Source organism: Sus scrofa, chromosome 1 (genome assembly GCF_000003025.6).
Source record: "Sus scrofa isolate TJ Tabasco breed Duroc chromosome 1, Sscrofa11.1, whole genome shotgun sequence".
Classification (NCBI taxonomy): domain Eukaryota; kingdom Metazoa; phylum Chordata; class Mammalia; order Artiodactyla; family Suidae; genus Sus; species Sus scrofa.
Window position 1 is genome coordinate 252,425,845 of NC_010443.5, and position 27,157 is coordinate 252,453,001.

The 27,157-nt window shown below is 41.2% G+C and overlaps 1 protein-coding gene and 1 long non-coding RNA gene across 3 annotated transcripts; one reads left to right on the forward strand and one right to left on the reverse strand.

Moving 5' to 3' along the window:
• LOC100515643 (dnaJ homolog subfamily C member 25) lies at nt 513–19,778 on the forward strand. Of its 2 annotated transcripts, XM_021067479.1 has the most exons (4): nt 513–932; nt 13,888–14,040; nt 16,189–16,659; nt 17,825–19,778. In XM_021067479.1, the coding sequence occupies exons 1-4, from the start codon at nt 600–602 to the stop codon at nt 17,945–17,947; spliced, it is 1,080 nt and encodes a 359-aa protein (XP_020923138.1). In that variant the 5' UTR covers nt 513–599; the 3' UTR covers nt 17,948–19,778. The 2 variants fall into 2 exon arrangements, 1 of the variants encoding a protein (XP_020923138.1); XR_002337279.1 differs by lacking the exon at nt 513–932 and adding an exon at nt 6,476–9,610 and having other exon boundaries at nt 13,888–16,659; nt 17,825–18,161.
• Nucleotides 9,185–27,151, reverse strand: LOC110256067. Its single transcript, XR_002337286.1, has 2 exons — nt 27,075–27,151; nt 9,185–9,438 (listed from the first exon to the last, which is right to left on the reverse strand). It is a non-coding gene; the product is annotated as an uncharacterized LOC110256067 (long non-coding RNA).

The following is a 27,157-nucleotide window of genomic DNA, read 5'->3' on the forward strand; positions in this document are numbered from 1 at the left end:
GCTGCTAAACATCTTCCAATGCATGGGACAGGCCTTGCAAGGCAAAGAATTATCCAGTCCAAATGTCATAATGTGGAGTCTGAGAAACCCGGCAGTAAATGGCCATGAACTTTAAGGCAGGATAGCGACTGGAATCTCTAAGTTCAGCTTCCTTTTGAAAAGGCAGAGTGGGGTTAGTGAGGAGACCTTGGGTACACATCTTGACATCCAGATGGCAAGAGAGCCGGACGACCAATTTCAGCAGGTGAAGTCAGGATGCCTAAAAGACTGGTGGGAAGGGCACTGTGGACAGTAAAGCGCTCTGCACACACTGGTTAAGTGCACGTCAGACACTGACATCCTTACGGTCTCTCCAACTGAGAACAAATCCTCAAGCCACTGGGACTAGGAGCGCGGTCAAAGACACCGGAAGCTGGCGGGGGCCTGAAGCGTCCGGCTCCCCTGGCCACAGTCGTAAAGGAAGTGGTTGCGGCAGCCGCGTCCCGTGCGCCTGCGCGTAAGCTCCGCCTGCTGACGTGGAGCTGGGCCCGGAGGCAGAGCCGGGCGCGCCGCCGAGTGCGGGAGTGCGGCTGGGGCACTGCAGCCACGGCCGAGCCGGGATGGCGGGGCCGCTAGCTCTGCGCCGGGGAGTCCGGGCTGCCGGCCGGCGCTGGTTGGTGCTGCTGCCGCCCATGCTGCTGGCGCTGCTGCTGGCGCGGCCCGCGGGGGCCCTGGTGGAGGGTCTCTACTGCGGCACGCGGGACTGCTACGAGGTCCTGGGCGTCAGCCGCACGGCGGGCAAGGCGGAGATCGCGCGGGCCTACCGCCAGCTGGCCCGGCGCTACCACCCGGACCGCTACCGGCCGGAGCCAGGCGACGAGGGCCCCGGATGGATGCCCCAGAGCCCGGAGGAGGCCTTCTTGCTGGTGGCCACCGCCTACGAGACTCTCAAGGTGAGGTTGCGAGAGCGAGGTTTCCTGTGACTCCGGCGCGGGGCGCGGCCACCTCACCACCGATAGGATGCTGCGTGACAGCCCATTCGGCCCATTAACAAAGATGGGAGCCTTGTTGGTCTTGGGGGGACATCCAGCCCTCTCCTTTTTGTGACAGTCTTTTGTTATGCAAAGCTTTGGACTCTTAGGATTTAGTGAAAGCATTTTAATAACGTGCAGCTCACACCCGGAAAGCAGGGTGATTGTTGTACCAGGATCTGTGATAGATCACAGGAAAGGTCTCCAGTGACAATGCGATCACGCCAATTGGACATAACCAATTGGGTTGGTTCGAGATGGGTTTAATTGTGACATTTCGCTTGGGTCTAAGGTTACAAAAATACTAAGAACATCGCATGTTTGGATGCTTGACTCTTGGCTCTGACACCCCTGTATGACTTTGGGTAGTGACTTCGTATGTCAGAGTACCTGTTTCTTCATATGAACAATTAAGGCTATGATACCTGCTTGTGGGCTTGTTGTGAGAATTAAATAATAAATGAGAACCCCCCCCCCCCCCGTATAGGGCCTGCCAGTAGGTGCTTAATGACTTGTGTTTTAAGACTCTGAGAATTCCTAGGGGGAAACGGTTTGAATATCTGTGTAGTCATTTGACAAATGTTTTATTGAGTCTATGGGGATAGGGAGATTTAGCCAGATCCTGTTTTCTCCTACTACTGTGAAGATGAAACCATAAGAAGTCAGAGTATAAATCATATTTGGTGTAAGTGTTACTGCCTCAAGGGCTCCATCATGGCAATGCAACAGCAGTTGCAGTCGTAGGGTATTTTTTTTCCAACCTTTCAATTTCCCTTTTTGAGGTAGAGTTTTCCTTCTTGCTGTATTGTCTCCTTTTAATGACTGCTTTGAGTGGGTATACTATAATTTAACCATGGATTATTTTTCTAGGTTAGATTTCCAGACCTGAAAATACTGAGTCAGGGAGTTAGTTAATGGCTCTTCCTTCTTGCTTTCCAGAACAGTTTGGATAATATGGAGTCATAAAACTTACTAAGTTCTTACCAGCATTGGTGAGATTTTAATTTTTATTGGTGATTAACTGAGCAATGCGTGGGAGGCTGGGAAAGTGCTGAGGCCAGAGAGCTTAGTCGTCTGTTGTTTAGGATAAAGAGGGATTGAGGAAGGACTTCAGAAAAATGGGAAAGACCCTCTTTATCAGGGCAGCCCAGCATCCAAGGCTCCAGTCTCTATTTTTCTGCAGTGAACAAAGATAGTAGTTCAGACAAGCAGCCAGAAGGCCTCCCTCTGGTCTTCTAAAGCCCTGGAGGGAGCACTGGGCACGTGGAGAACTTTCAGAAGAGAGGCAGCAGGAACGCTGACGACTGCTGCCTTCTTGCCGAGGCTGGAGATGGGTAGGTTTGGCATGAAAATGGTGAGCATGACAGACAGGACTTTGAAGATAAATGCTAAGAAATAGAGACAGTTAGAGATAGTACTGCAAATCTTGCCAGGAGGAAACCTGGGATATTCTTGCCATTTTCTTAGACAAATTCAGAGGTCAATCAGTGGATCTGTAATGGTTGCCTCTAAAGATTTCTACAAGCTTAGTATTGATTTGTCAGCTAATAAAAAGCTCAATAAAAAAATCTTTCCACTCAAGGACAAGGAACTTTGAGGGAGTTGAAAACTTGTATGTCTGGAGAAAGTGATACTTTTACTCTTGACTGGGACAGGTTTGTGGTAGCTGCAAATGCCTCCAAACAGGAAATTAGAATTGGAGTTGCACTGATGGAGGAAGGCATGAGAGAGTGTTTTATAGCTTCCCCGACCCCAGTCATTATGACTGCAAGAGAACGGAAATTATCTGTGAGAGAAAAGGGATGTCTGGTGATAGTTTGGACTCTTGAAAACCAACCTACTTGAGCTCGATGAAAACTCCCACTTTAAATTCACAGAGATAGATAGGGACCCCACCTCCAAGTGGAACACCTCCAGAAACTTCTTAAAAAGGCTTACATTGCAGAGGCCCTCTCCTGGAATAAGGAAAAGGGTTTTGAGTTGCTGTGTGTGGAAGAAGTGATTAAAAACAAACAGGGTTGTCTGATTTTATTTCTGTCATAATGGAAAATTGTGAGAAAGTTGCCAGAAGACATCGTTTCTGGGTAAGGCAGAGATCTGGTAAATTTGGGTCATCCCCTTGAGGCAGCAGGGATGTAACCATTGTTTTGCTTAGATTATATCTACAGGCTGGAAAGCCCCTGTGAGGGATAAGAGGTCCAAATGGCTTTGTCTAGACAAGGTCAGATAGAATAGTGGGAGAAGCTGATGAGTTCGGTGGCTCTGGAGTAAAGACGAGACACAGAAGCTCATCTGGAAGTCCACATATGCTGCATCATGGATGCAGCAACTGCAGGCCTGGGACCACATTTCATTTCTGTTTGCTTTTTTTGTTATATGCTTGCTCTATAGTTCTCCATAAAGAATAGCAGTAAGCCCTGTGAGAGCTGAAGAGGAGGGAGGGGCTTGGGAAGACTGTATTATATCCTTCTTCGCAGCCATGTTCAGTTATTGCTGGCATGTGGAGGGAAGAGTTGACTTTGTATTTGCTCTGTGAATCCATCTCTGAAACAGCTTATTCAACAAATTGTTTCTTTTTTGAAATCTGAAATAATTTAGTTGTAAATTAGTTGGCGCCAGGAGCTCCCCCCCCACTTTTTTGATAACCTTCTTAATTTCTCTTATTCTTGGTCTGTTCAAGTCTTTTAATATTGTTAACATATATAAGAAGCTATATGATATCCTTATTACAACCTTACAGTGGTATTCCATCAAAACTTCTAACAACCAAGCATCTCTGAGTCACTAAAAGGAGAATTATATTTGTGTATGATATAGTGGATTTATAATTCTGAAGTTGACTTGGTTAATTAAATGCCTCTTTGAGAGATTTTTTTTTTTTTTTTTTAGATGGTGGTTCAAACGTAAGGATACTAACATGACTAAATGCAGTTGGTCAGACAAGGAAATATCCTACCTGGTCATTGTTTTTATAGCAATAAAATTTCTACCTGTGAATAGAGAAATTGAAAAAAACAAGAAGAAGGATGGGTAATAACAGAAGGCAAAGGCCCTGGTCAGGTGCTTTTACCAAGTCATGTCCTTATATAACTTAAATTCCAGATCCCAGCAGGACTTGAAACCATTATGATTTCACATACTGCTTTGTATTTGTTTCATAGTATGAGTTAAGACAGTGAAACTGTATTTAGTGTATCTGACTACTGGGGATTCAGGGAAACTCATGGACTTTGGAAATTAAGTAAACAGAATCTCACTTGCTCTGTCAACACTGGATCTTTTTATGTGGATATAGCACTTATCACACTGCACTGTAAATACTGAGTGGCCCTTTTCCCCTCTCCACTAAACCATGATCATTTGTATATGTATATCCATGGCTCCTAGCGCAGTGTCTGGCACATAAATAATGAATGCTTATTACATAAAAACTCCTATCTGGAGATAGATTCAGGTAGGATGGAAATCAAAAGTGGATTTCTGGTGTTTTGAAATTGTTACAGGAAACCCGCTTTGGCACTTTACCCCAAATGAATTGCACTTTCAAAGAGTGGTACAGATGAAGTAGATTGGATGGGTATGAATGAAAACTTCCTGCATGAGAGAAAAACTGTACTTCTATTTAAGGAGAAATTATATTCTGGTGGCTTTTAAGGGAGAACATTAATCATTTTTTAATATAGATAAGAATTGGATGAATTAGATAAAATGAAAGGGATGGTACAGAAATTAGCAGATGAGGGAACACACAGAAAGGATGCACTTAGAAAAACTATGATTGGTAGAAAATGGAAAAATAATAGACGGCATTTCATACGATTACAAGAGAAGAGCATGGAAGAGGTCTTGGAGGTATTCCTGGCGTGCAGGTCATCTGACAACTTGAAGGGGTGTGTAGAGATGTGCTACTCCAGACATGTCTTGGCAGGGAAGTCACAGGGACACTTCCATTTCTTTTTATCAGTCTGGTTGATGTGGCAGGGCTTTAGCACTTAGGGGAAAAACTGGCAAAAAGAGGATTCGTAACTCCCTGCTATGGTACTGTTTATTGTTCTCCCTTTGTATATTCTCTTAATCAACCCTTTCTCTAACTGGTCCTGACAAAAGTGCTGAGCAAGGAGACCATAACATTGAAAAAGGCACAGTTCCTGCCTTTAAGCTTTTAATATAACAGGGAGACAGATACTTATTGTTTGGGTATTATTTATTTAAGTTGTATAATAAAAACATCTAGGTTATATTGCAGCACTGAGAGATCGCAATTATTTCTTCTCAGGGGATTGGAGAAGAATGTACTCTTTGATCTGGATCTAAGAAGGTTGACTGTGAAGGACGTTCCAGTAGAGAAAAGGCTAGATCACCAAAAACATGGAGTGATGAGTATGCAAGGCTTGTTCCAGGAATGAGGTGTAGGATCACTTCTGTTATTTTTTTCTCAAAGATTCTTTGTTTTTTGGGCGGAGGTGGGTGGGGAAATTACCTGTACTTAGTGGTGTTCCTATTTTTCTTTCCCAGCATTGATCCAAATTTTAACCAGTCATTTATGATAACTGGGTATTCATAAAAATAATAAAAATGATATAAATTTCTATTATAGTTGTGATGCTGATAAACAGCCAAATTAAGTAAACTTAATAGCAGATAGTTTTCATTTCACATGTCTGCTCTGATTGGTTACCACTCCATGGGACACTAGTAAATTTGGGGGTTCCTGGCTGGGTTTAGTGGGAAAGATGACATGTTTAATAGTTCTCCCATGGGTCCAGAAGAAGGGTCCCATAGTTCTCACATGGTACCTTGTGTGCAGCATTTGATATTTGAACCCTTAAGTGTTTAGTTTTTACTCATCCCTTAATTTCACCTGTTATTCTCTACTTATGGCCAAGGTTGATTATCTACCAGATGTGTTTACTTCTAGTGCTGTGACTACCTAACACATGATGTCATCAACAATCCATCAGAGCTCTGAGAAATGCAGAAATCACTGAGTTGATGGAATTCTAGCCAGAAACTGAGCACTTGAGATTTAAGTTTGCTTGTGCAGATTTATCATGGAAAAGCAGAATATCTTTGAGATATTCACAGAACAAAGATCCTTACTGCATTTTTCGTAAACTGTAGGGAATCTACCATTTCTAGGTTGGAAGCCTGTCAGGTGTATGGTAGGGAGAATGTTTCAGGAGACTGGAACATAGTTTAGGATTGACCTTTTTAACTGTGTTCAGGAATGTGAGCTCTGTGTTAATAGTTACCAGAGGTTTTAAAGTTGTGTTCGTTTCCTAAAGTGAGTTCTAGTAACAATATTGAGTGTGGGCTGGGGAAGACAGGAAGGTTTTTTTGTTTTTTTTTTTCCCCTTCCTTTTTAGGGCTGCTCCAGAGGCATATAGAGTTTCCCAGGCTAGGGGTCAAATCGTAGCTATGCTGCCAGCCTATGCCACAGCCACAGCCACGCAGGATCTGAACTGCGTCTGTGACCTACACCACAGCTCATGGCAATGCCAGATCCTTAACCCACTGAGCCAGGCCAGGGATCAAACCCACAACTTCATGGTTACTACTCGGATTTGTTTCTGCTGGGCCACAATAGGAATTTCAGTAGGAAGGTATTCTTGACTGAATCATTTTCATTTTATTTCCACTTCTGTCTCCTGCAATCTCATCATTCCTCTTTGGTAACTTGAGAATCTCTTAGTTGATTCATTTCTCTTTCCTTATTTTGCTTCTTTTAAAGCTACGATCACATTTTTCTTTTTTCTTCACTGCTGGCTGTCCTTCCTTCCTCATCCCCCTTCATTTAAACATTTAAACTGTCATAGGCTGGCATGTTCATCAGCACACGTGCTGGAGCTGTCCTTCCTAAGATGAACAGTGATGCTCTAAGCATCACATGGGAGGGGTGCTCTTCCTTTTGGAACCATTTGTGGCATTTGATGTTGACCACGTAGTTAGTTCTTGAGGCTGTTCTTCCTTGACTCCCTTGATGTAATTCTCTCCCCATTCTCCAAGCTTTCTAGCCATTTCTCTCAGTCTGTATCGTCTTCTTTTCCTCTGCTTTTCCTTAGAGTCCTGTTCTTTGGGTACTCTTTTATTTACTAAATCCTTCCTGATGAAACTCAACTATATCCTTGAAAACCCTGAAATCTGTGCATTCCCTGGGTTCATAGTTTTCAGTTGTCTCTCATTTGTAGCACAGGTACCCAAAATTAAACATGAAAGCAATCTTGTTACCTTTGTTAAAGCATACATTTTAAAAGAGGATATAATTATGACTCTCATACAAATACAAAAGGAACATATATTTTTTATCTCATTAATCAATGAGAAAACCAGTAAGATATTAAAACTGGTTCAAAAGAGGAAAAAGTGCCACACACTTTACAGTCAAGAGAAGGAGTGCTGAAACGCTTGTCACACGGGTCAGTATGACAAGGCTTATCAAATTGCTTTAATTCCACTGGACATAATTTGTCTTTCTGTGAACAAGAATTATTTGCATTACCTTGAGTTTTCCACAAGTTACTTCTTAACAAAGTTAAAACAGACTTTTCAAAGACAAGTTAAGATGCACCCTCCCGTAGGAAGAGATCATCCCTGGAGGCTACAGGCATTGAAACGACATCCAATCATTTTTTTCCCTCTCCATTTCAAAATCTTTCACAGTTTCCCCTGCATCTTCTCCAGACTTCCTGTCCTCTTACTTTATTCGTAGAATAACAACTAGAAATGTCACTACCATGCTCAATCTGACTGATTCTAGTAGGCTTTAATAAGACCTATTTATTCTACTTCTTAGTCTCTCAAAATCTTTCTCCCTCATTCCATTCTTTACAGTATTATCTGCCATCTTCCAAAAATATACGTGTATACTCAACGCTATTATTCTCATACTTCAAAACATTGTATTTTTGAACAGCACAGACAGTAACACCCTAACACGTTAGCATGGCACACAAGATCTCCCGTGGTTCTTATCCAAACCTATCTTCCTGATGCTCACGCTTACTACTCCTTTCTTCCTAAACGTCCTGAGTGCTTCAGCTTCACTGAATCCATTATATTCACTGACACTTCTCTATGTTAACACTTGCCTGCAACAAATTTTACGTCTTTCTTGCCTTTCAAGACCCAGCACTCACTTCATGTCTTCTGGGAGCCCCATTTTGAGTGGTCTTAGGCAGAGTTAGTATTGTGCTTTTCTTTTTCTTTTTTTTTTTTTGTCTTTTTGCTATTTCTTGGGCCGCTCCTGCGGCATGTGGAGGTTCCCAGGCTAGGGGTCGAATCGGAGCTGTAGCTGCCAGCCTATGCCAGAGCCACAGCAACGCGGGATCCGAGCTGCGTCTGCAACCTACACCACAGCTCACGGCAACACCGGATCCTTAACACACTGAGCAAGGGCAGGGACCGAACCCACAACCTCATGGTTCCTAGTCGGATTCGTTAACCACTGCGCCACGAAGGGAACTCCTTTCTTTTTTTTTTTTTTTTTTTTTAGTATTGTGCTTTTCTTGCTTGCTAGATTCTTCTTCTAGATGGGAGAGAGTTCTTGAGGCGGGACCTTATTTGTTTCTTTATCTTCCTTTGTGTTTAGCACATGGCTTAATGCCCTGCATAACTATTACTGAACTGAAAATAACAAAGGTTTTTAAAAGCCCAGGTTTCTGGTAGGTAACACACAGGAACAGATTTGGGTTTTGAGCATGCTGAATTTGAGATATGTATGTTACATTTAGGAAATGTTCCGGAGAAATCTGAAAGCAGGAGGATGCAGGAAAAACAGATCTGAATGTCACTGGTATACAGGATGTAGGTGATAGGACACATCATGGAAGTTGTGGTCACATGCAGCCTGAGGTGAGAGGACATGGGAGAAGACAGTTGCACGAGTGACTGGTGGGCAGGGGAGAGGAAGAGAAATGAAAACCCAGAGCAGTTAACTCTTCCTCTAGTGGGATGTATTGGGCTGGAAAAAAATTAAGAGGGCAATTTTTTTTTTTTTTTAAGATCATTTGTGTGTGTGTATTGCTCTTAAAAATAGGATTTATATATATACTATATATTTAAAAATGAAGAAATTATTACTATATTTTCATATATTACAGATTCTTGGCCTTTACCATCCTAAATGGTTTCTACTTGTGTAACAAAAAATTTTTAATGTGAAAGTGGCTGCAATATCAAATTATTGCACTTTATGTTTATTAGAATCAATTCATTATTTCTTTCAAGGGCAAGGACATAGTATTTTTTTGTCTCTGGGGAGGGGGTGGTGATCATTTTCGTAAGAGAAGGAAGGATCCAGTGCTTTCTTTGCTTGTGGGTTTCCTCTTGTTCACTTTTGATCTAGATATTGGTGGTATGTTCCAGTCCTCCTGCATATGCCCAAGAGGATTGGGAGTGGAGTGGACACCAGCAGAAGCAGCATTTTTTCCTGTAGAGATTAGAAACAAGGAGCTTATTGCCCTGCTTGTCAAGGCTCAGGACAGAGAGGAGGAAGAAACAAGTATAAAGGTTTTGGTTTTGGAAAGAAGTTGGAATCTCCTGACCCTGGGACCTTAAGAGCCACAAATTTGCTGAAAGAAAAAGTACTACCTTATTGAAAGGTAAGATATTACACTGTTTTAAGGTTTAAGCTATTTTAGCCACGTTAGCATATCTTCATAAGCTGCGAAGTCAAGCAGTCATTTCTGCCAAGCCGAAGCTTTTGTGACATAACCACCCCTCCCACTTTTCTGGTGAGGCGGAGATCTTTGTGGCTGGAGAAGTGCTTATAGTGAGGGAGAGCCTTTATAAAATGTCACTCCGTTTTTGTTTTTGTTTTAATGGCCACACTTGCGGCACATGGAAGTTCCCAGGCTAGGGGTCAGATCAGAGCTGCAGCTGCAGGCCTCCGTCACAGCAACAGCAACACCAGATCCGAGCTACATCTGCAACCCATGCCACAGCTGTCACAACACCGAATGCTTAATCCACTGAGCGAGGCCAGGGATCAAACCTGCATCCTCATGGACACTATGTCGGGTTCTTAACCCACTGAGCCACAATGGGAACTCCAAAATCTCACTCAGTTTTGAAATGACAATTATGGAATGCCAGGCACTGAGCTAGGCCTTGGATATACAGAGATTAATGAATCACTTTACCTTGCCTTCTAGAAATCCTCATTCAAGGAAAAGAAAAAATTGATGATTACAATGTGATAAGTGCTATAATAAATAGGGAATAAATGTAGTAGGAGTGATCTAACTCTGTCTACTATAAAGTTTCCGTTCTAAAGGATTAATAGGAACTCATACAGTTGGAAGAAAGGGATGGGCATTTGAATTAAAGTGAATTCTCTGTTCAGACATAGATGTAAAAGAGCATGCTGTATTGAAGAACACAGCACAGTCCAGAAATTGCTGTCTGAAGGTTTGCTCTGGGCAAAAGAAGGGAGAGTGATGCAATGTTGCTAACTAGATAAATTTGGCCCAGTTATGGAGGCCTTGTTACATGCCAAGGAAAACTGAACTTATTAGCCACTGAGAAGCTTTAGATATAAAAAACAAAAAAAGGCTACTTTAGTCCCAATTTGAGTAGGAAAAACATAAATACATGGTATTAAAATAAGAATGTACTGATAGCTCTCTCATTGGGTCTCAGTCTCTGTCTTTGCTCTTCTGCTAATATTCCTAGTATCCTTTATTCTCATTAGGTTGATTCTAAACTTAGTGGGTTACTAAAGTAGGGATTTGACTAGGCTGTTGAGAATTCCTAACTGTTCAATTCATGCCAACCTCGGACACCTTGTAAAGTATCTCATGCATGCCTCAGCCTAAAATCCATTTTCTTTATTCTGGAGAGAAAGCTGTAAACCTATTAATGAAGGCAGATTCCGACTGAATAAATGCTATAAAGAGGGGGTGGCCAAGCTTCTTGTCTCTCATCATGACCAAAACAGGGCTCTGAAATGATGGTGGCCCCAAGGGAAAGAAAACCATTCTAAGAGAAGTCAAGGTGGTGTGAAGACTCATTGTAGAGGACCCTGAATAGACCCCATAGGCTCTAGCTGCAGTCAAGAGACCAGACATAAGGGGTGCATTTTGGAACCGTGCGTGCTGGGACATTAGTTGACCAGCCTGTTAGAGGAGCTCTGGACTTGATGGAGTCACAAATCTGGGGATCATTGAGAACATGGTGATCCTGGGGGAAGATCTGGGTGAAATGCCTGAAGAGGGATATCTGCATTCTATGGATTGTGACCTTCACTAAAGAAACAAAGAAGAGAGAATAGCCACTATTCAAAAATCATGCTGTATACTTCAACCAGGGAGGACAGACAGACTGGGCAAAGGGCTCTGCAGAGATAGTGAGGTCTGTGGGACCCTCATCTCAGGGGGGCGGTCAGTATCAAAGTTAACATGTAATATGGTTGGAGCAAAGAAAAGAATCGTGTTTGAAGAAATATATTTCAAAAAGCATCGGCCACGGATTTCCTGTCGTGGCTCAGTGGTTAACGAATCCGACCAGGAACCATAAGGTTGCAGGTTCGATCCCTGGCCTCGCTCGGTGGGTTAAGGATCTGGCGTTGCCATGAGCTGTGGTGTAGGTCGCAGACATGGCTTGGATCCCGCATTGCTGTGGCTGTGGTGTAGGCTGGCGGCTACAGTTCTGATTCGACCCGTAGCCTGGGAACCTCCATATGCGGGGGAGCAGCCCTAGAAAAGGCCAAAAGACAAAAACAAACAAACAAAAAACCAAAAAGCACTGGCCAGAATTGGGGGACTGAGTTTAAAAGGCAAAGATTTCAGGCCCAGAGCAGAGCATATGTACGCAGTTAGCCCAAAAAGCAAAAAAAAAAAAAAAAAAAAAATGGAGGGAGAATGGAAAAATTCTCAAAGGATGTCTTGAAGTACTCCATATGAGATACATCAAGGGACACAGAGCTACAACATTTTACCCTCTCTAGGTTGGAAGCTCCAGAAGATGATGCTAGCTTGTAGAAGGAATAATAGACTGGCAGTTGAGGCATGGGGCAGCTGCCACAAGAAAATCTTTTTTTGATGGAAGAGAACATACAAGGGCTGAATTTGAAAATACTATAGCCTGAGCTCAGCTTTCCTTATATAACAAATGATTCTCATTTTGGGCCTCCATATAGTGCCATGGAACAGACTTTAAATATATTTACATCTGATTATACGAGATACTACATCTAGTTTTGAATTCTAGTCAGAGGTAAAAAATATCTTAAATGTAATGAATGTAAGAACTGTCACTGAGAATGTGCTCAAATTCAGAATTCTTAACAGAAAATATATGATTTTAAAGGATATAGGGAAGATTCTATCATTAGGAAACTTCTTAAGTCTAAGAAACTATAGGAGTTCCTGTTGTGGTTCAGAGGGTTAAGAACCCAACATGGTGTCCTTGAGGATATGGGTCCAATCCCTGGCCTTGCTCAGTGGGTTAAGGATCCGTCATAGCCGTGAGCTATGGTGTAGGTTGCAGACGTGGCTCGGATCTGGTGTTGCTGTGGTGTAGGCTGACAGCTGCAGCTCTGATTTGACCCCTAGCCTGGGTCCAGATGCCGCAGGTGCAGCCCTAAAAATAAATTAAAAAAATTTAAAAAATCTAAGAAACTCCATATTGGAAGATGCAGGAGGAGCCCCTGAACAGACTTCAGAGCCTCTGTGGTGGTAAACACTCAGTTTAAATTTTGAAAGGTTTAGCTAATAATCTGCAAAACTCTATGACTGTTGAATACTGAAATTATCCTAGAAAGAAATCCTCTAGGTTAAAAAAAAGATTTTTTTTTTTTCTTAATGGTTTCTGTCATACTCATTATAGAGAGTAAGGAACTTGCTGTTGTTTTAGTCTTTAATGTTGTTTGGAAACAAGACAAGCTGAAAAATAGGTTCTCTGTGGGACTGAAAAAAAAAAAGCAAATCATAACCTAGTTTAATAGCTTTTCAACCTATGTAGCTCAATAAAAGATTGGCATTTTTACCTGGTAGAAATTGAATACAGTTAGAGACCGTTTTAAAAAATGTTTTGTGAACATCTGAGCAGCATTTCAGAATGCCATAATTTTTTCAACATGTTTGCATGACTAAGAAAGAGCTACATACTACCTTATTTGTGAACTGGGCTGTGATGGTGTGTTATGATGGTAAAGTACGGTATATTTTTAACATGTTTTGTATAGTGTATGTCATTTGATATTCAGAACAACCCTGTAAAATTAGTAGGGCAGCTATTAATATCTCTCTTCTACAACTGAAGAAGGCTGAAGCTCAGGCTAAAAATTTTGCCCCATGTGACCAAGGTAGATTTTGACCATAACATGCATCGGTGTTCTCAGTGTTCCCTTGAGATGAGGATAATTCAGTTTTGAGGACACAGACTGGTTTTGTCTACTTTTTTGTCTTAATCGTTGCTTCCAAAAGAAAACTTTCTATACAAGGTTGGGAAATGAGTGTGAATATCTACAACAGCGAGAAAAGATTTTTTTTTTTCCCGTCACCAGTTACTGAGCGCAGTATTAGCATGCGCTGAAGTTAGAAGAACAAGGTGACATCCTCATAAGCCCCATATCACTAGCTAAAAAGGCATGGCTCATTGCTATTGAAGTGTTTTTATTTTTCCAAGAGGACTGATAATATTCAGTAATTTGAGGACATTTTTTTATTATGCTTTATACCTTAATAACATTAAAGTTTTGGCAACAAATTTATGTGTGCCTTTGAGGAATGAATGGGACACGATTTTATTCTGACAGTTTATTATTTTACGAAGATTGATTACAGAATTATGAAATTCTAGAGTTTACTTAACAGATTTTTAGCTTAGGCCATTTTATGACTTGTCCAAGGAAATTGGGTATCTTGTTATTTTACAGGATGAAGAAACGCGAAAAGATTATGATTACATGCTGGATCACCCCGAAGAGTACTACAGCCACTACTACCACTACTACAGCAGGCGCTTAGCCCCTAAAGTGGATGTGAGGGTTGTGATTTTGGTCAGTGTGTGCGCTATCTCAGTGTTTCAGGTGGGTACTGATGGATGTGTGCATCTCCCCGTGGCGCAGGGGTGTCCTTACAACTGAACTAGAGGCACTTTTAAGTAGAATTTTACTTTCAGTGAAGATGACTTTTTTTTAACATTAGAAAAATATTCATTGATGTAACCAATTGATAGCTTTGGAATCTTGGTCGGCAAAATCTAAGAAATAGGTCATGAATGTCATTCTCTTACTACCAAAAGTAACAAAAAAACCCTGCATCTTTTTCTCATTGCTCCCTCTAGAGTATTTTCCATATAAGAGCCAGAGTGAATGTCCGCTAGGTCAACTCGATTACAGGTGCCTTCAACAACATGGGTGTGAACTGCGTGGGTTTCCCTACGGGCGGCTTGTTTTCACCACATGCTGTGCCACACTGTGGTACTACACGGTCTGAGGTTGATGGAATCCAAGCATGTGGAGGAACTGTGTGTGTGTGTGTGTGTGTGTGTGGAGGGCCGACTTCAAGTCACACTCAGATTTGGCAGAGGGTGGGCACCCATTTGTTGCTCCAAGATCAACTATGCTTTTGTAGAACTTTTCAATGATTTCCCATTAAATTTGGGGAAAAACCTGAACTCCTTAATATGGCCTAATGAGTCCTGGCACCTAACCACCAAATGCCAGGAGTGCAGTGCTTGCATCATTGTTACAAACAAAAACGTCTCACAAATTTCCACATGACAGCTAAGGGCACTCCTGCTCAGGTTGAAAACCACTGAAATAGACTAAAAATGCTACGGTAACTTTCTGTGTGTTTTAAAGTATCACAAAAACATAAGTTCATTTTGAAATGAGTTTTTCCTACCGTTCTTCCTAAACTGACCACACCTGTCATATCTTTCTGTAGAGGAAAAAAAGTCAAATGATGAGAGTGAAGCAATTTGCTAGTTTGAAAATTACTTCTCCAGTTTAATTCTCAGAATTGAAATTCAATTTATATGACAAATTCCTATTGAAAACCAAGGCTGTATATTTTTAAATGTATTGGCTTTTGTAGTGTTGCCCTACAGTTCCTCCTCCCCCTTTTTTTTTCTATGCCTAATAGATTGCTACTATAATATTTCAGGATATTAATGGTGTTATTGCTATATTCATACAGTAAAATTCATCTGAAATGTGTGGAGGTACTATATAAGGAATAGAACTCCTTCTGATAATAAAGGGTTGAATATATTGAAGTGAATTAATGTTTTCCTGTCCAAATAAATAGAATCCAAACATACTTGAATCTTTCAGTTAAAAATATGATGTGCATTTCTGTGTAGATGGTTTAGGAAAGAGATATAGTTGCCCAAGTCTATACTCTGATTTTTGTGAAAGAAATTCCTCACCAGCTAGTTCTGCCATTTAATTCTTCCTCCAGTAAGTAGATTGCAATCTTAAAAAAGAAGAAGAAGAAGAAGAGATTTCTTAATTCTGATCTAGGGAAGAGCCAAATTGTAAAGATGTGAAGTTGTCAGGTGTGGTGTAATTCCCTCCATCCTCTGATCCTGAGTGTCTCCTGACTGAGTCAGGGCTTTTTGGCTCAGCTCAGGGCTTATCCAACTTAATCCATCCTGGAAATCCCATGTCCACCTGGGCATCATTCAATTATATCTATCTATCTATCTATCTATCTATCTATCTATCTATCTATCTATCTATCTTTCTTTCTTTCTTTCTCTCTCTCTCTCTCTCTTTCTTTCTCTCTCTCTCTCTCCCTCTCTCTCTCTCTCTCTTTCTTTCTTTTTTTTTTTTTTTTTGTCTTTTTGCCATTTCTTGGACCGCTCCCGCGGCATATGGAGGTTCCCAGGCTAGGGGTCCAATCGAAGCCACAGCCACCAGTCTACGCCACAGCCATAGCAGCGCCGGATCCGAGCAGCATCTGCAACCTACACCACAGCTCATGGCAACACCAGATCGTCAACCCATTGAGCAAGGGCAGGGATCGAACCCTCAACCTCATGGTTCCTAGTCAGATTCGTTAACCACTGCGCCACGACGGGAACTCCCATTCAATTATATCTTTAACTTAGAATAAAATTGTTGAGCTCCCTGTTTTGAATCAGAATGGATTTTTGGGGAGGGGATAGTGTTCACCACGGTGAATTTTGGTAATAAAAGTGACCTTTTTTTCTTTGTTAAATATTCTAGTTTTTCAGCTGGTGGAATACCTATGACAAGGCAATCAGCTACCTGGCCACGGTGCCCAAGTACCGCATCCAAGCCATGGAGATTGCCAAGCAGCAGGGATTGCTCAGGAAAGCCAAAGAGAAGGGCAGAAACAAAAAGTCCAAAGAGGAAATTCGTGACGAGGAGGAAAACATCATAAAGAACATTATAAAAAGTAAAATAGATATAAAGGGGGGCTGTCAGAAACCCCAGATACGTGACCTTCTCCTGTTTCAAATCCTCTTAGCTCCTTTTCATCTGTGCTCATACATAGTCTGGTATTGCCGATGGATCTATAAATTTAACATCAAAGGCAAAGAATATGGGGAAGAAGAAAGACTATATATCATACGTAAATCTATGAAGATGTCACAGTCTCAGTTTGATAGTCTAGAAGACCATCAGAAAGAAACTTTTCTTAAACGGGAGCTTTGGATAAAGGAGAATTATGAGGTGAGTAATTACTCTGCTGTGATTTTACTGTTATCTTCCTTACCAAGTGAAAATCAGGTATATGACAAGGGATCACAGAAGGGTGCTCAAATTTCTGAAATCCAAGAGTTAAATAATGCACAAAGATCTACTTTTATTAAAAAGTATGGCTATATTTAATAGAGGAACAGTGGGTTTTTCCCTGTAATTTGTCTTTTTAAAAGGTGAAGTTCAAATACTTTACTAAGGCTAAAAATTTTAAGAATGGTCTAGTTTGTTGTGTTAAACTGCAGTGGGATGATATGCATGTTTGCAGGAGTATCCCAACTTTCTGTTAATTGTACCTACTAAACTTTGGTCTTCTCCAAATTTTCTTCATGTTTTTTTAATCTCTGGTTCTTAAAAATCCTGATAATTTTTTTTCTTTTTTTCAACTTTTTAGACATTTCTTTTTATATTTCTTTTTAAATTTGGAAGTAAAAAATTTCTTTCTAAAATTGGATATGGCTGTGAAACTGGTTATGAAAACTTGGCCATTTAGCTTCAACTGACATCTATTAAAGGTTATAGAAATGAAAGGTGTTCTTTGTTCTTAAACTGTGTAGTTTATTTAACCTTCTTTGGGAATTTGAATTAAAAATATTTTGAAAAACCAATAATTATCTTTGAAGATAAATGTAGTTGTAAGTTCAGTTTAGAGACAAATTTATAAGGTCATTTTGTTCCTTGGTCAGGATCAACAAGTACTGAAAAGTCATCCATTAAATTTACGGATTTATGTTAAAAAAATAAAGTGATGAAGTTGATAAGTCAGCCTGGGCTCAAACCAAGGAAAAAATAAAGTGTTGATTTTTTAATATTGGACATGAGTTGTAGAGAGGAAATGTTTAAACCCTTTAAACTCAGCTTATATGTAATTTCAAGGAGGAAAAGAATGTATTTCCAGGTTATAGAAAGCAGTGAAAAAAATTTGTGATTCTTGTAGAAGTTCTTTTTTACTTAAGGATGAATGTCAAAGTGCTTCATTGCTTAGTATTTTTAGGTGCATGGTATTCATAAGAGAAACCAATCCATTCATTAGAAACTTTTACCTAATAGTATTTGAAAAAAATGAACATGCCATAAAGCTAATGACAAATGTTTCTCTTTGGATTGTAAATTCAGTTTGTGTTATTTATACTTATAGGTCTACAAAGAGGAACAAAAAGAAGAACTAAAGAAAAAATTGGCAAATGACCCTAGATGGAAGAGATATAGGAGATGGATGAAGAATGAAGGGCCTGGACGGCTAACATTTGTGGATGACTGAAGATTGCTGGAATGCGACTCTGCCAGACCTTATGTGATATTATTTTGATAACGGAATTATTTTAGAAATGTGTGGACTGCTCCTCAGCAGTAACTAAAATTCCTCAAGTATTTGATTAAACAGAATAATGTAGAAATTCCCTTAACACTTTATACATAAGACATTTATGATCAATTTTTATAATCGATTTGTGGATTTTGTTAAAAGATTTGACATGAAGATTTATTCGTTGCCATTTTATAATTTTATACGTTTAGTTAAAATTTGACATGAAAATTTATTCGACGCCATTTAAAATTTTTACGTGTTAAGTGTTTATGCCTCACAAGTGTTTCCTTATTCTTTGTTACAGTGCTACATTTTTCTGCTTTCATGGCCTCTAATATTTTCACAAAACATAAAAAATTATAACAGCACTTAATTACATTATTGAAAGTATCTTTTTTAGACACAAACTTCTTCAGCAAAATGATTCAGCTATCATGTCATCTTTGTGACAGTTGTTATAAGATTTGAAATATGTTCAAAATATTTCTCTAGGAGTATCTTCTGCCAAACTGTCTTTATAATATCTCCCCCAAGTTATAATATTCTTAATAAGATCAGAAACTCTCCAGGAGAGTGAATCTACCTTTATGTCCTTGTAGGATGATATTGATTACAGTCATTATAGGACTATAATTGTGCTCCCCAACATTTCTCCAGAAAGGACCTTGACTGTCAAAAGGTCTTTTGTACAACAGTACCGCTTTCTTAACCCCTTCAATTAAAAAAAAAAAAAAATGACAGAGCAGAAAAAGAGTAATGAAAAGTCCATATATTATGAAGTCCTTGAGTGGTGAAAAACCCATTGTGTGTGGTATGTAGATGTATTTCCATGCATTTAAACCAGAGAGGAGAGGTGCATGGATATGTGCTGTTCTGTCAAACAATGAAACATAAATGTTTTTAAGTGTGGAAGTGAAAGTAACTCACACAGTCTGAATGAGCATGCTACTGCAGCAAAGTATCGACACACCTTCTGGTGGTACATCCATCGTCCTATTAAACGATATGTCCCAGTCCATTGTGTTAATAAAATGGTCGCAATATATCATAAGTTTGTTGGTATGACACTATAAGATGAACATATTGCTTTTGTATTATATAACTGTAAGAGATGTAATGTAAAAGTATAGTATAATAGATGTGGAGAGTGTTCCTACTCAAACTAGTCTCTTCAAGACCTCGGCCCAAACATGTGACACCGACACATGCAGGAGGGGAAGAGTTCTGCCCTTGCTAAGGTAGCAAAAGACCTGAGGTGGGTTATTTAGACCGTGAGTGGAGGGCCTCAATTACCTCAGTAGAAAATCAGGGAAGGAGTTTGACCAGATTATCCTGAGGGCTCTTTTGCAGCTCTAAAATTCTGAAATGATATATATACTATTTATATTTTTGTAAACTTTAGATGAAAGTGTTTTATGCATCCATTCATCTTTGAGAGGGTGGAGAAATAACAGTGTGAAATTATAGGAAGCTATGTTTCAAACTTCAGGTGCCCAACTCTTAATCATAGATAAATGTCTTTCAAAGGTGCCATGGTTGTAGAATTGTCAATCCTTGTCTCAGTGAGTATGTTATCATACATTTAACACAACAGTATTTATCACCTAAGAACAGAATTATGTACCGTTATGTTATGAGGACCAGAAAGAAATGTAAGCACTTGCCCCTCTGTTAAAATTTCAAATAAATTTATAATTAACTGTATTTTTAAAAAACCTAGTGATCAGGAAAAATACAAAGGTCTGGATATATTAGCATTCATAAAGGTTGGCTGATAAAAACAGTGTGTGTATCTTTGGATATTATTTTGGATATATGCTAGGTTGCTGTATTTCTTTCTGCCTTTATATAGAAATCGCTGTTTCTGGAATTGTTCCTGGCAGCCTGCTCACTTGGTAAAAGTTTGACTGAACTCTTGGAATCACGGTCATTGCATGGGTAAGATGAATGGAACCTCCTTAACAGAAGGACTCATTCTTCTCTTCCCTTCCCTCAAGGAAGTGGCTCAAAATTTGAGAGCAAAGGAAAGATGATTAGTTGTGTCACAAGTGCCTGGATATCTTTACTGTATCCATACTTTACCCATCACCCCCCCCCCGAAAAAAAAAACCCAAAAACCAAAAGCTGCTTAGAAACATCTAGAGAAGAATTGGGGTAGGAGATCCCAAAACCCTGCTATAGTTGGAAGATGTCTTCTTGTGCTTCATTTTAGGACTATCACTAGTTCCTTTTTGTTTGGTATTCAGGGGTTTATAGTGCATAGCTACTCATTGCTTTCTATTTATTATCACTTCATATAATTGAAGTCTGTGCTAAAATTACCCTTAGGGTTACTTTCATGTCAGATATCCTCACAGCAGATTCCAAAACTGACCCTTCTTTCATTGGTCTTATTTCTTTCTTTCTTTTTTTTTTTTTGTCTTTTTGCTATTTCTTGGGCCGCTCCCGTGGCATATGGAGGTTCCCAGGCTAGGGGTCGAATCGGAGCTGTAGCCCCCGGCCTACGCCAGAGCCACAGCAATGCGGGATCCGAGCCGCGTCTGCAACCTACACCACAGCTCATGGCAACGCCGGATTGTTAACCCACTGAGCAAGCGCAGGGATTGAACCCTCGACCTCATGGTTCCTAGTCGGATTCATTAACCACTGCGCCAGGACAGGAACTCCATTGGTCTTATTTCTTTAAGAATTCCCCAAGTTCTGCAGATCATAGGTTGAAGTTTTATAACACCTCTATCAAGTAGGGGCCATGCCTAGAATTTTAAACACTACAAGTGATGTACAGAAACTCAAAATGCTACATGAAAAAAAACAGTTTACGGAATTAGCAACTATTTACTATTGAATTCATGTTAAGAAAATTATAGTTTATTTTCTTTGAGGTTTTTTTTTTTTTTAAATTGAATTAAAGGGCAGTAAACTTTTAACACCCACACCTTGGAAATATTTTACTTGAGTGGAAGCCAGCTGCTAAGCTAACATTCAGCTAGTTTTATGAACCAGTGTGCTGGCCCCAAACTGAAAGTTCTGTGGAAGTTAAAGAGAAATGGCTTTTATTAGATATTAGTATGAGTATTTAAGGACTTTAAATCAGACATGGCCTCTGAGTTTTAATTGTGCACTTGAGGCAGATAAATGTTGATACAAAATAGCTGTGTATGGATGAATTATAATTAACTTACAAAATGTGACAGTCTTTTAATTTAAATATAGGATAAGGCAAAATATGGATCCTAATAACTAAATAAAATTTGCTAAACAAATTTAACCTTTTTCTGGCTTCCTCATCTGTGAAGTGAGGGATCTTTTTAGATAATCAAGACTTAAAAATCTATAAGCCCTCAAATTTATATAGGTTTAGGGTCTGAAGTCAATTAGATTGCCTGCGGTTGAGAAATATAATGAGTACTGAATTAAAAAGTTTACATAATTTGTCATAAACTTTATTTTTATTTATTTTTTTGCTTTTTTAGGTCCGCACCAGCAGCATGTGGAGGTTCCCAGGCTAGGGGTCCTACACCACAGCCGCAGCCACGCCAGATCCAAGCGCGTCTGGGAGCTACACCACAGCTCAGGGCAACGCCGGATCCTTAACCCACTGAGTAAAGCCAGAGATCCAACCCTCGATCTCATGGTTACTAATTGGATTCATTTCTGCTGTGGGAAATGACGGGATCTCCTAATTTGTCGTAAACTTTAATCAGCTTCTTAAAAGGATTCAGACTATTCTTGACAGTTGTGTATGGAGTGGATCACATGGTCTCAGGTCAGTGGCATATGGGATTTCTTACAGAATCCTCCCCAGTTTCATTTGGGAATAAGGAAACTTCTCCCATTTGACCGTGTCTCCTTTTATAGCTTCAAGAAGGGTCAGCTGGATGCAGTGGTATGGCTCTGGCTTTGCAGCCAGGTAGACCACAGCTTAGTTCCTAGCTCTGCAACTGACTAATAGCTTAACTTTGGGCAGGTTAACCTCAGAACCCCATTTTTCCACTTCATAGTAGGAATACTAAATGCATCACGGGATTATTATGAGACTTAAACAAGATGGAGTAAAATGTCTGGCATGTATAAAATGCTTAATAAAGGAGTTCCCTGTTTTCAGAGGGAACAGAAAGATTCTCATTTGTTAAAGTCCATGGTAATACAATGTTTAGTGATGATTACAACAGGTATTCAAATCCCTTACTTTGTGCAGAGTAGTGTGCTAGAGTGAAAAACTGATACTCCTTAGGGTTGGAACTGTGTGACTCAAAAGCAGCTGCCTGCCCCTTGTTGCCCCTGGGGTATAAGGTGAAGCAGCTGAGAGGACAGCTCTGAAAAGAAGGAACTTTCAGAGAGAATAATCTACTACTCACTAGTTCAAGGCCTACTTTTTTTTCTTTTTTTTTTTTTTTTTTAAATGGCCATACCTGTGGCATATGGAAGTTCCCAGGCCAGGGGTTGAATCTTAGCTGCAGCTGTGATCTCTGCTGCAGCTGTGGCAATGCCAGATCCTTTAACCCACTGCACCAGGTCAGGGATCGAACCTGTGCCTCTGCAGTTTCCTAACCCACTGTGCCACAATGGGAACTCCTAAAGGCCTACATTTATGGGACACTTTTAGCGAGATACAGAGGCATGCCTGGAACATCAAAATAGCCCGAAGTTCCACTGCCTCCCAAAGTCTCAAGAAGCCTGTAAAAATCTCTCCAGAGAAGCTGAATCTATAAACCTGTTGGTGAGTCTTTTACTCCTGATTCATTATTCTAAGTTCTAAAAATGATGCAATGGGCATAAGGAAAGTGAAATGATTTTTTTTATGGTTTATTATACTGTGTCATATTAAATATAGTTGTTAATGCGTTTTCCTTTTTCTTTTTTGGAAGACTGAAGGTAACAAATATCTTCTCATAACATTTTTATGAAGAAGAGTGATTGAAAGCCCCTTTTCTGGAAAAATAAACCAATGTTAGTAATAAGTTGACAAAATAGCATGATGGTACAGAAGCAGGTAGAGGTGGTAGATGTGAATTGCATGAGGGAGGGGGATGGGACACATTCCCAGACCTTTTCTGCTACCTCATGGCTGACACACAAGTATTACCAAAGCAGCCTTTTCTAATTAGACATGATCTCATTTCTCCAGCTGTCATGGTGCTGTGCAGATGTCTCCCACATCAACATTTGCCACTAAACACTGTCAGCATCCCAGAGGCATGATGCAGTTCAGTAGAAGACCTAGGTCCTCCTAAGCTAAACCCATCTTTAATATCACTCTTCCCCTTGAACCTAATCCTGTTTCCTAATTTCTGTTGTAGGCATCTGATCTCCCTTATTTTCTGCTTCAGAAGCCTGTGCCCACCTTCCTTTGCATTTCACACCCACAATGAAGTCCTACTGATTTAGTCTTTTGAGTTTGTTCTCCATCCCATCTTCACAATCCCCTCTAGGGCCTCATTCCAGCCTCCACCAAAAACACAAAACAGAACTACTACTGAAGTCATCTTGTCTCCGCAACTACAGTTCATTGTGAGTCCTCATCCCAGATTAATATTCCTAAAATGTTTTACCATGTGGCTATCCCACTGTTTGCCATAAACTTCTCTGTTTCTTTTGAGGTTTTCTGCGACTTGTAGTCTTAACAGCTTTGTGCCTTTTACTCCCTAGATCCTTCTTTATTTGTTAGCTAATTCATTCCGTGTGTTCTCTGTTGACTGCTTTTCCCCTTCCTCTGCCACCTGCAGGATACATATTCCCAAGGTCTAGGTCTCATCATCTAAGATGAACTTTGCTAATCCTTCCAGTCTATCTTTGCTCTGAGTTTTTTGTTTTGTTTGTCTTTTTGTCTTTTTTTTTAGGGCTGCACCTGCAGCAAATGGAGGTTCCCAGGCTAGGAAGCCACCAGCCTGCACCACAGCCACAGCAATGCTGGATCTGAGCCACATCTGCAACTTACACCACTGCTCATGGCAACACCGGATCCTTAACTCACTGAGCAGGGCTAGGGATTGAACCCGAATCCTCATGGATGCTAGTCAGGTTCGCTAACTGCTAAGCCATGACGGGAACTCCCTGAGTTCTTTTCCACATCTTTTTGACCCACAACTTTTCTATTCCCTCAGCAATTTAGTTATGTTTCCAACATGTACTTTCACTTTTTGACTAGAATATATGTTTAAGTTGTTTGTGGTGAGGGGACTTGCCACTAGAGAGGGATTTAAAATTTGCCAATCTGGGAGTTCCCGTCGTGGCGCAGTGGTTAACGAATCCGACTAGGAACCATGAGGTTGCAGGTTCGATCCCTGGCCTTGCTCAGTGGGTTAAGGATCCGGCGTTGCCGTGAGCTGTGGTGTGGGTTGCAGACGTGGCTCGGATCCTGCGTTGCTGTGGCTCTGGCGTAGGCCGGTGGCTACAGCTCTGATTTGACCCCTAGCCTGGGAATCTCCATGTGCCACGGGAGCGGCCCAAGAAATGACAAAAAGACAAAAAAAAAAAAAAAAAAAAAAAAAAAAAAAAAGATAAAATTTGCCAATCTGGGAGTTCCGCTGTGGTGCAGCAGAAATGAATCTGATTAGTATCCATGAGGATTCGGGTTCGATCCCTGGCCTTGCTCACAGTCGGTTAAGGATCCAGAGTTGCCGTGAGCTGTGGTGTACGTCACAGACACGGCTTGGATCCCGCCTTGCTGTGGCTGTGGTGGAGGCCGGCAGCTGTAGCTCCAATTTGACCTCTAGCCTGAGAACTTGCATATGCAGCCCTAAAAGCAAAATAAATACAAAGTAAAAATAAAATTTGCCAATATGCTCTTGTCATGAGATAAGAAAAGCTCTTTAAACACTCCAAAGACTGAACACATAGCTCACAAAACAAGTAGAAGAAATGTTCAGCCTCAACAGTTAAGACAGCTAAAAGACTTAAGACACCATTTTTCATCTATTAGGTTGGCAGAGATAAAGAACCACAATACAGAATTATGAGGGTGCAGAGAAATTGGCAGCCTTATGGTGGGAATAGCGATTGCTACCGGAGGACAGGGAAAGAGGAGGATAAAGTAGGGAAAAGTGTTAAAAACTTTATATTTTTTGATTCACCAATTCCACTTTTAGAAATGCATCCTAAGGAAATAGAATAGACATGCACAAAGCTGTATGTTTCAGGTGGCCGTCAGGGTGTTAAGGAATAAAACAGTAGGTAAATGAACTATGATCCAGTTGTATAATGGAACACCATGCAGATGAAGAGCATACTGATAGATGAAGAGCATTTTTTTTTTTTTTCTTTTTGCCTTTTCTAGGGCCACTCCCGCAGCATATGGAGGTTCCCAGGCTAGGGGTCGAATCGGAGCTGTAGCCACCAGCCTACGCCAGAGCCACAGCAATGCGGGATCCGAGCCGCGTCTGCGACCTACACCACAGCGTTGCCGGATCGTTAAGCACTGAGCAAGGGCAGGGACCGAACCCGAAACCTCATGGTTCCTAGTCGGATTCATTAACCACCGCGCCACGACGGGAACTCCGATTTTTTTTTTTTTTTTAACTGCCCCTGGCCCCCTTTTAGTATCAGAATCCTGGTTTTCCTTTGGGAAATTGTCTCCCCCTTGCAGTCCATATGGTTCGGGTGGGTGATGTCCTCGTTTGAGTTCCCTGGAGAAAAAGGCTGAGATGGAGCTTTTCTCGCAGAAAGCCTGTTGGGAAGTGTCAGAACGCCTGTGGGGGAGTCTAGGAACTGGGAGTTAGGCAGAGAGAGGAACTGAACTCTGAAGCGGCTGCCATAAAGGCCTCAGATGACTGCTGAGTGGAGCACTGGAGCTAGGATCGTCTTTCAATGTTGTGCCAACTCGAGGCAAGGAGGGTGGGGTTCAGATTTTCTACAGCCTCACATCAGTCACTGGGTGACAGCTGACACCAGGAAGGGTGGCTCTCTGGCTAAGGGCAGTTCCCAAGGGGACTCAGCTGAGAGGTATCAGCGGGTTGCTACTCCCAGCAGGTGAAAGGAGTACCTTAGTCCTAAATGGGGAAGTTGGGTGGTACACCACAGCACCCACTAGCTCACCCCACCTCTCATCCCGCTCTGGGCCTGGTGCAGCTAGTCTGAGCATTCCAACACTACAAAACCCTTGCCTTCAAATAGGGATTGGTTCAGGGGTGGACAGGTGACTCAATAAGATCCGTGAGATTCATCAGAGGGATTTTGCTGTAACAACTAGAAAAGCGCTACTATCCCTGGGTTTCTTGAACTGGGACACTGAAGGCATGGAACCTTCCTTCACGGCACTAGGAGGAGTGAGTCTATTTAGCATCTAGAAAACAAGGTCAACACTCAGAAAAAGCAGAGCGGAGAGATGGAGAATGAGAGTGCTACAGCTATTATTTGAGCAATTAAATTTGAAAGTTCCTGGGCTTTCCAGTTACACAAGCTAGTATGTTACCTTTTTGCAGTACTTAGGTGGGTACTGACACACAAAGGCGCGAAAGAATTATTAGGAAATATTCATAACACATTAAGTGAAAAAAATCCACAAATAATACACACTTTACTTATACTAATGATTCCAGTTTTGTAAAACAAACGGACGTCCACTATAAAAAAAGAAAATGCAGCACAACAGAAACAATAGTTACAGTTCAAGGGCCAGATGGGAGTGAGAAGGCTGAATTTAATTTTCTTCTCTACGTTCCGCAAAGATGTTAGGGTCTGAGATTTTACCCTGCTTACCTTCCTAACCCTAACGCGTGGTAGGACTCCCGCCAAACAATAACAGGCTAATGTATACACCTGTTTCTGTTCCGTGGCAATCCTCACCCCCCCTGAGATAACACTCTCGCAGGGCTTAGAAGCCTTCACGTCTGGCTTATTTCTCCCACTCACTTCACCCCTTGCCCCAGCCACACACAGTCCCAGTTCTGGTTCACCAGGCACGCGTCTTTGCTTTCTCCATTCCCACACTCTACACCCACCCCTGCTCCTCCCAAAGCCCTAGAAGCTTCGATGTGGAGGAGGTGAGCGCCCCTGCGTGGGGGGCGACGCGCCACAGGGGACAGAGTTTAGAAGGCAGAATTAAGTGTCAGGCAACTCGGAACCCCAAGGTGTCGCTTACCTGCGGCGTCTGTGTCAACGCGGGGAGCTGCGGAGCGGCGGGGCGGAGCGGGGCCGGGCTCCCGCGGCGGGGCGGGGCGGGGC

Coding starts and splice junctions, on each gene's coding strand:
- LOC100515643 (XM_021067479.1), top strand. CDS start 600: ATGGCGGGGCCGCTAGCTCTGCGCCGGGGAGTCCGGGCTGCCGGCCGG. Junction 933..13,887: donor CCGCCTACGAGACTCTCAAG/GTGAGGTTGCGA, acceptor GTTATTTTACAG/GATGAAGAAACGCGAAAAGA. Junction 14,041..16,188: donor GCGCTATCTCAGTGTTTCAG/GTGGGTACTGAT, acceptor TAAATATTCTAG/TTTTTCAGCTGGTGGAATAC.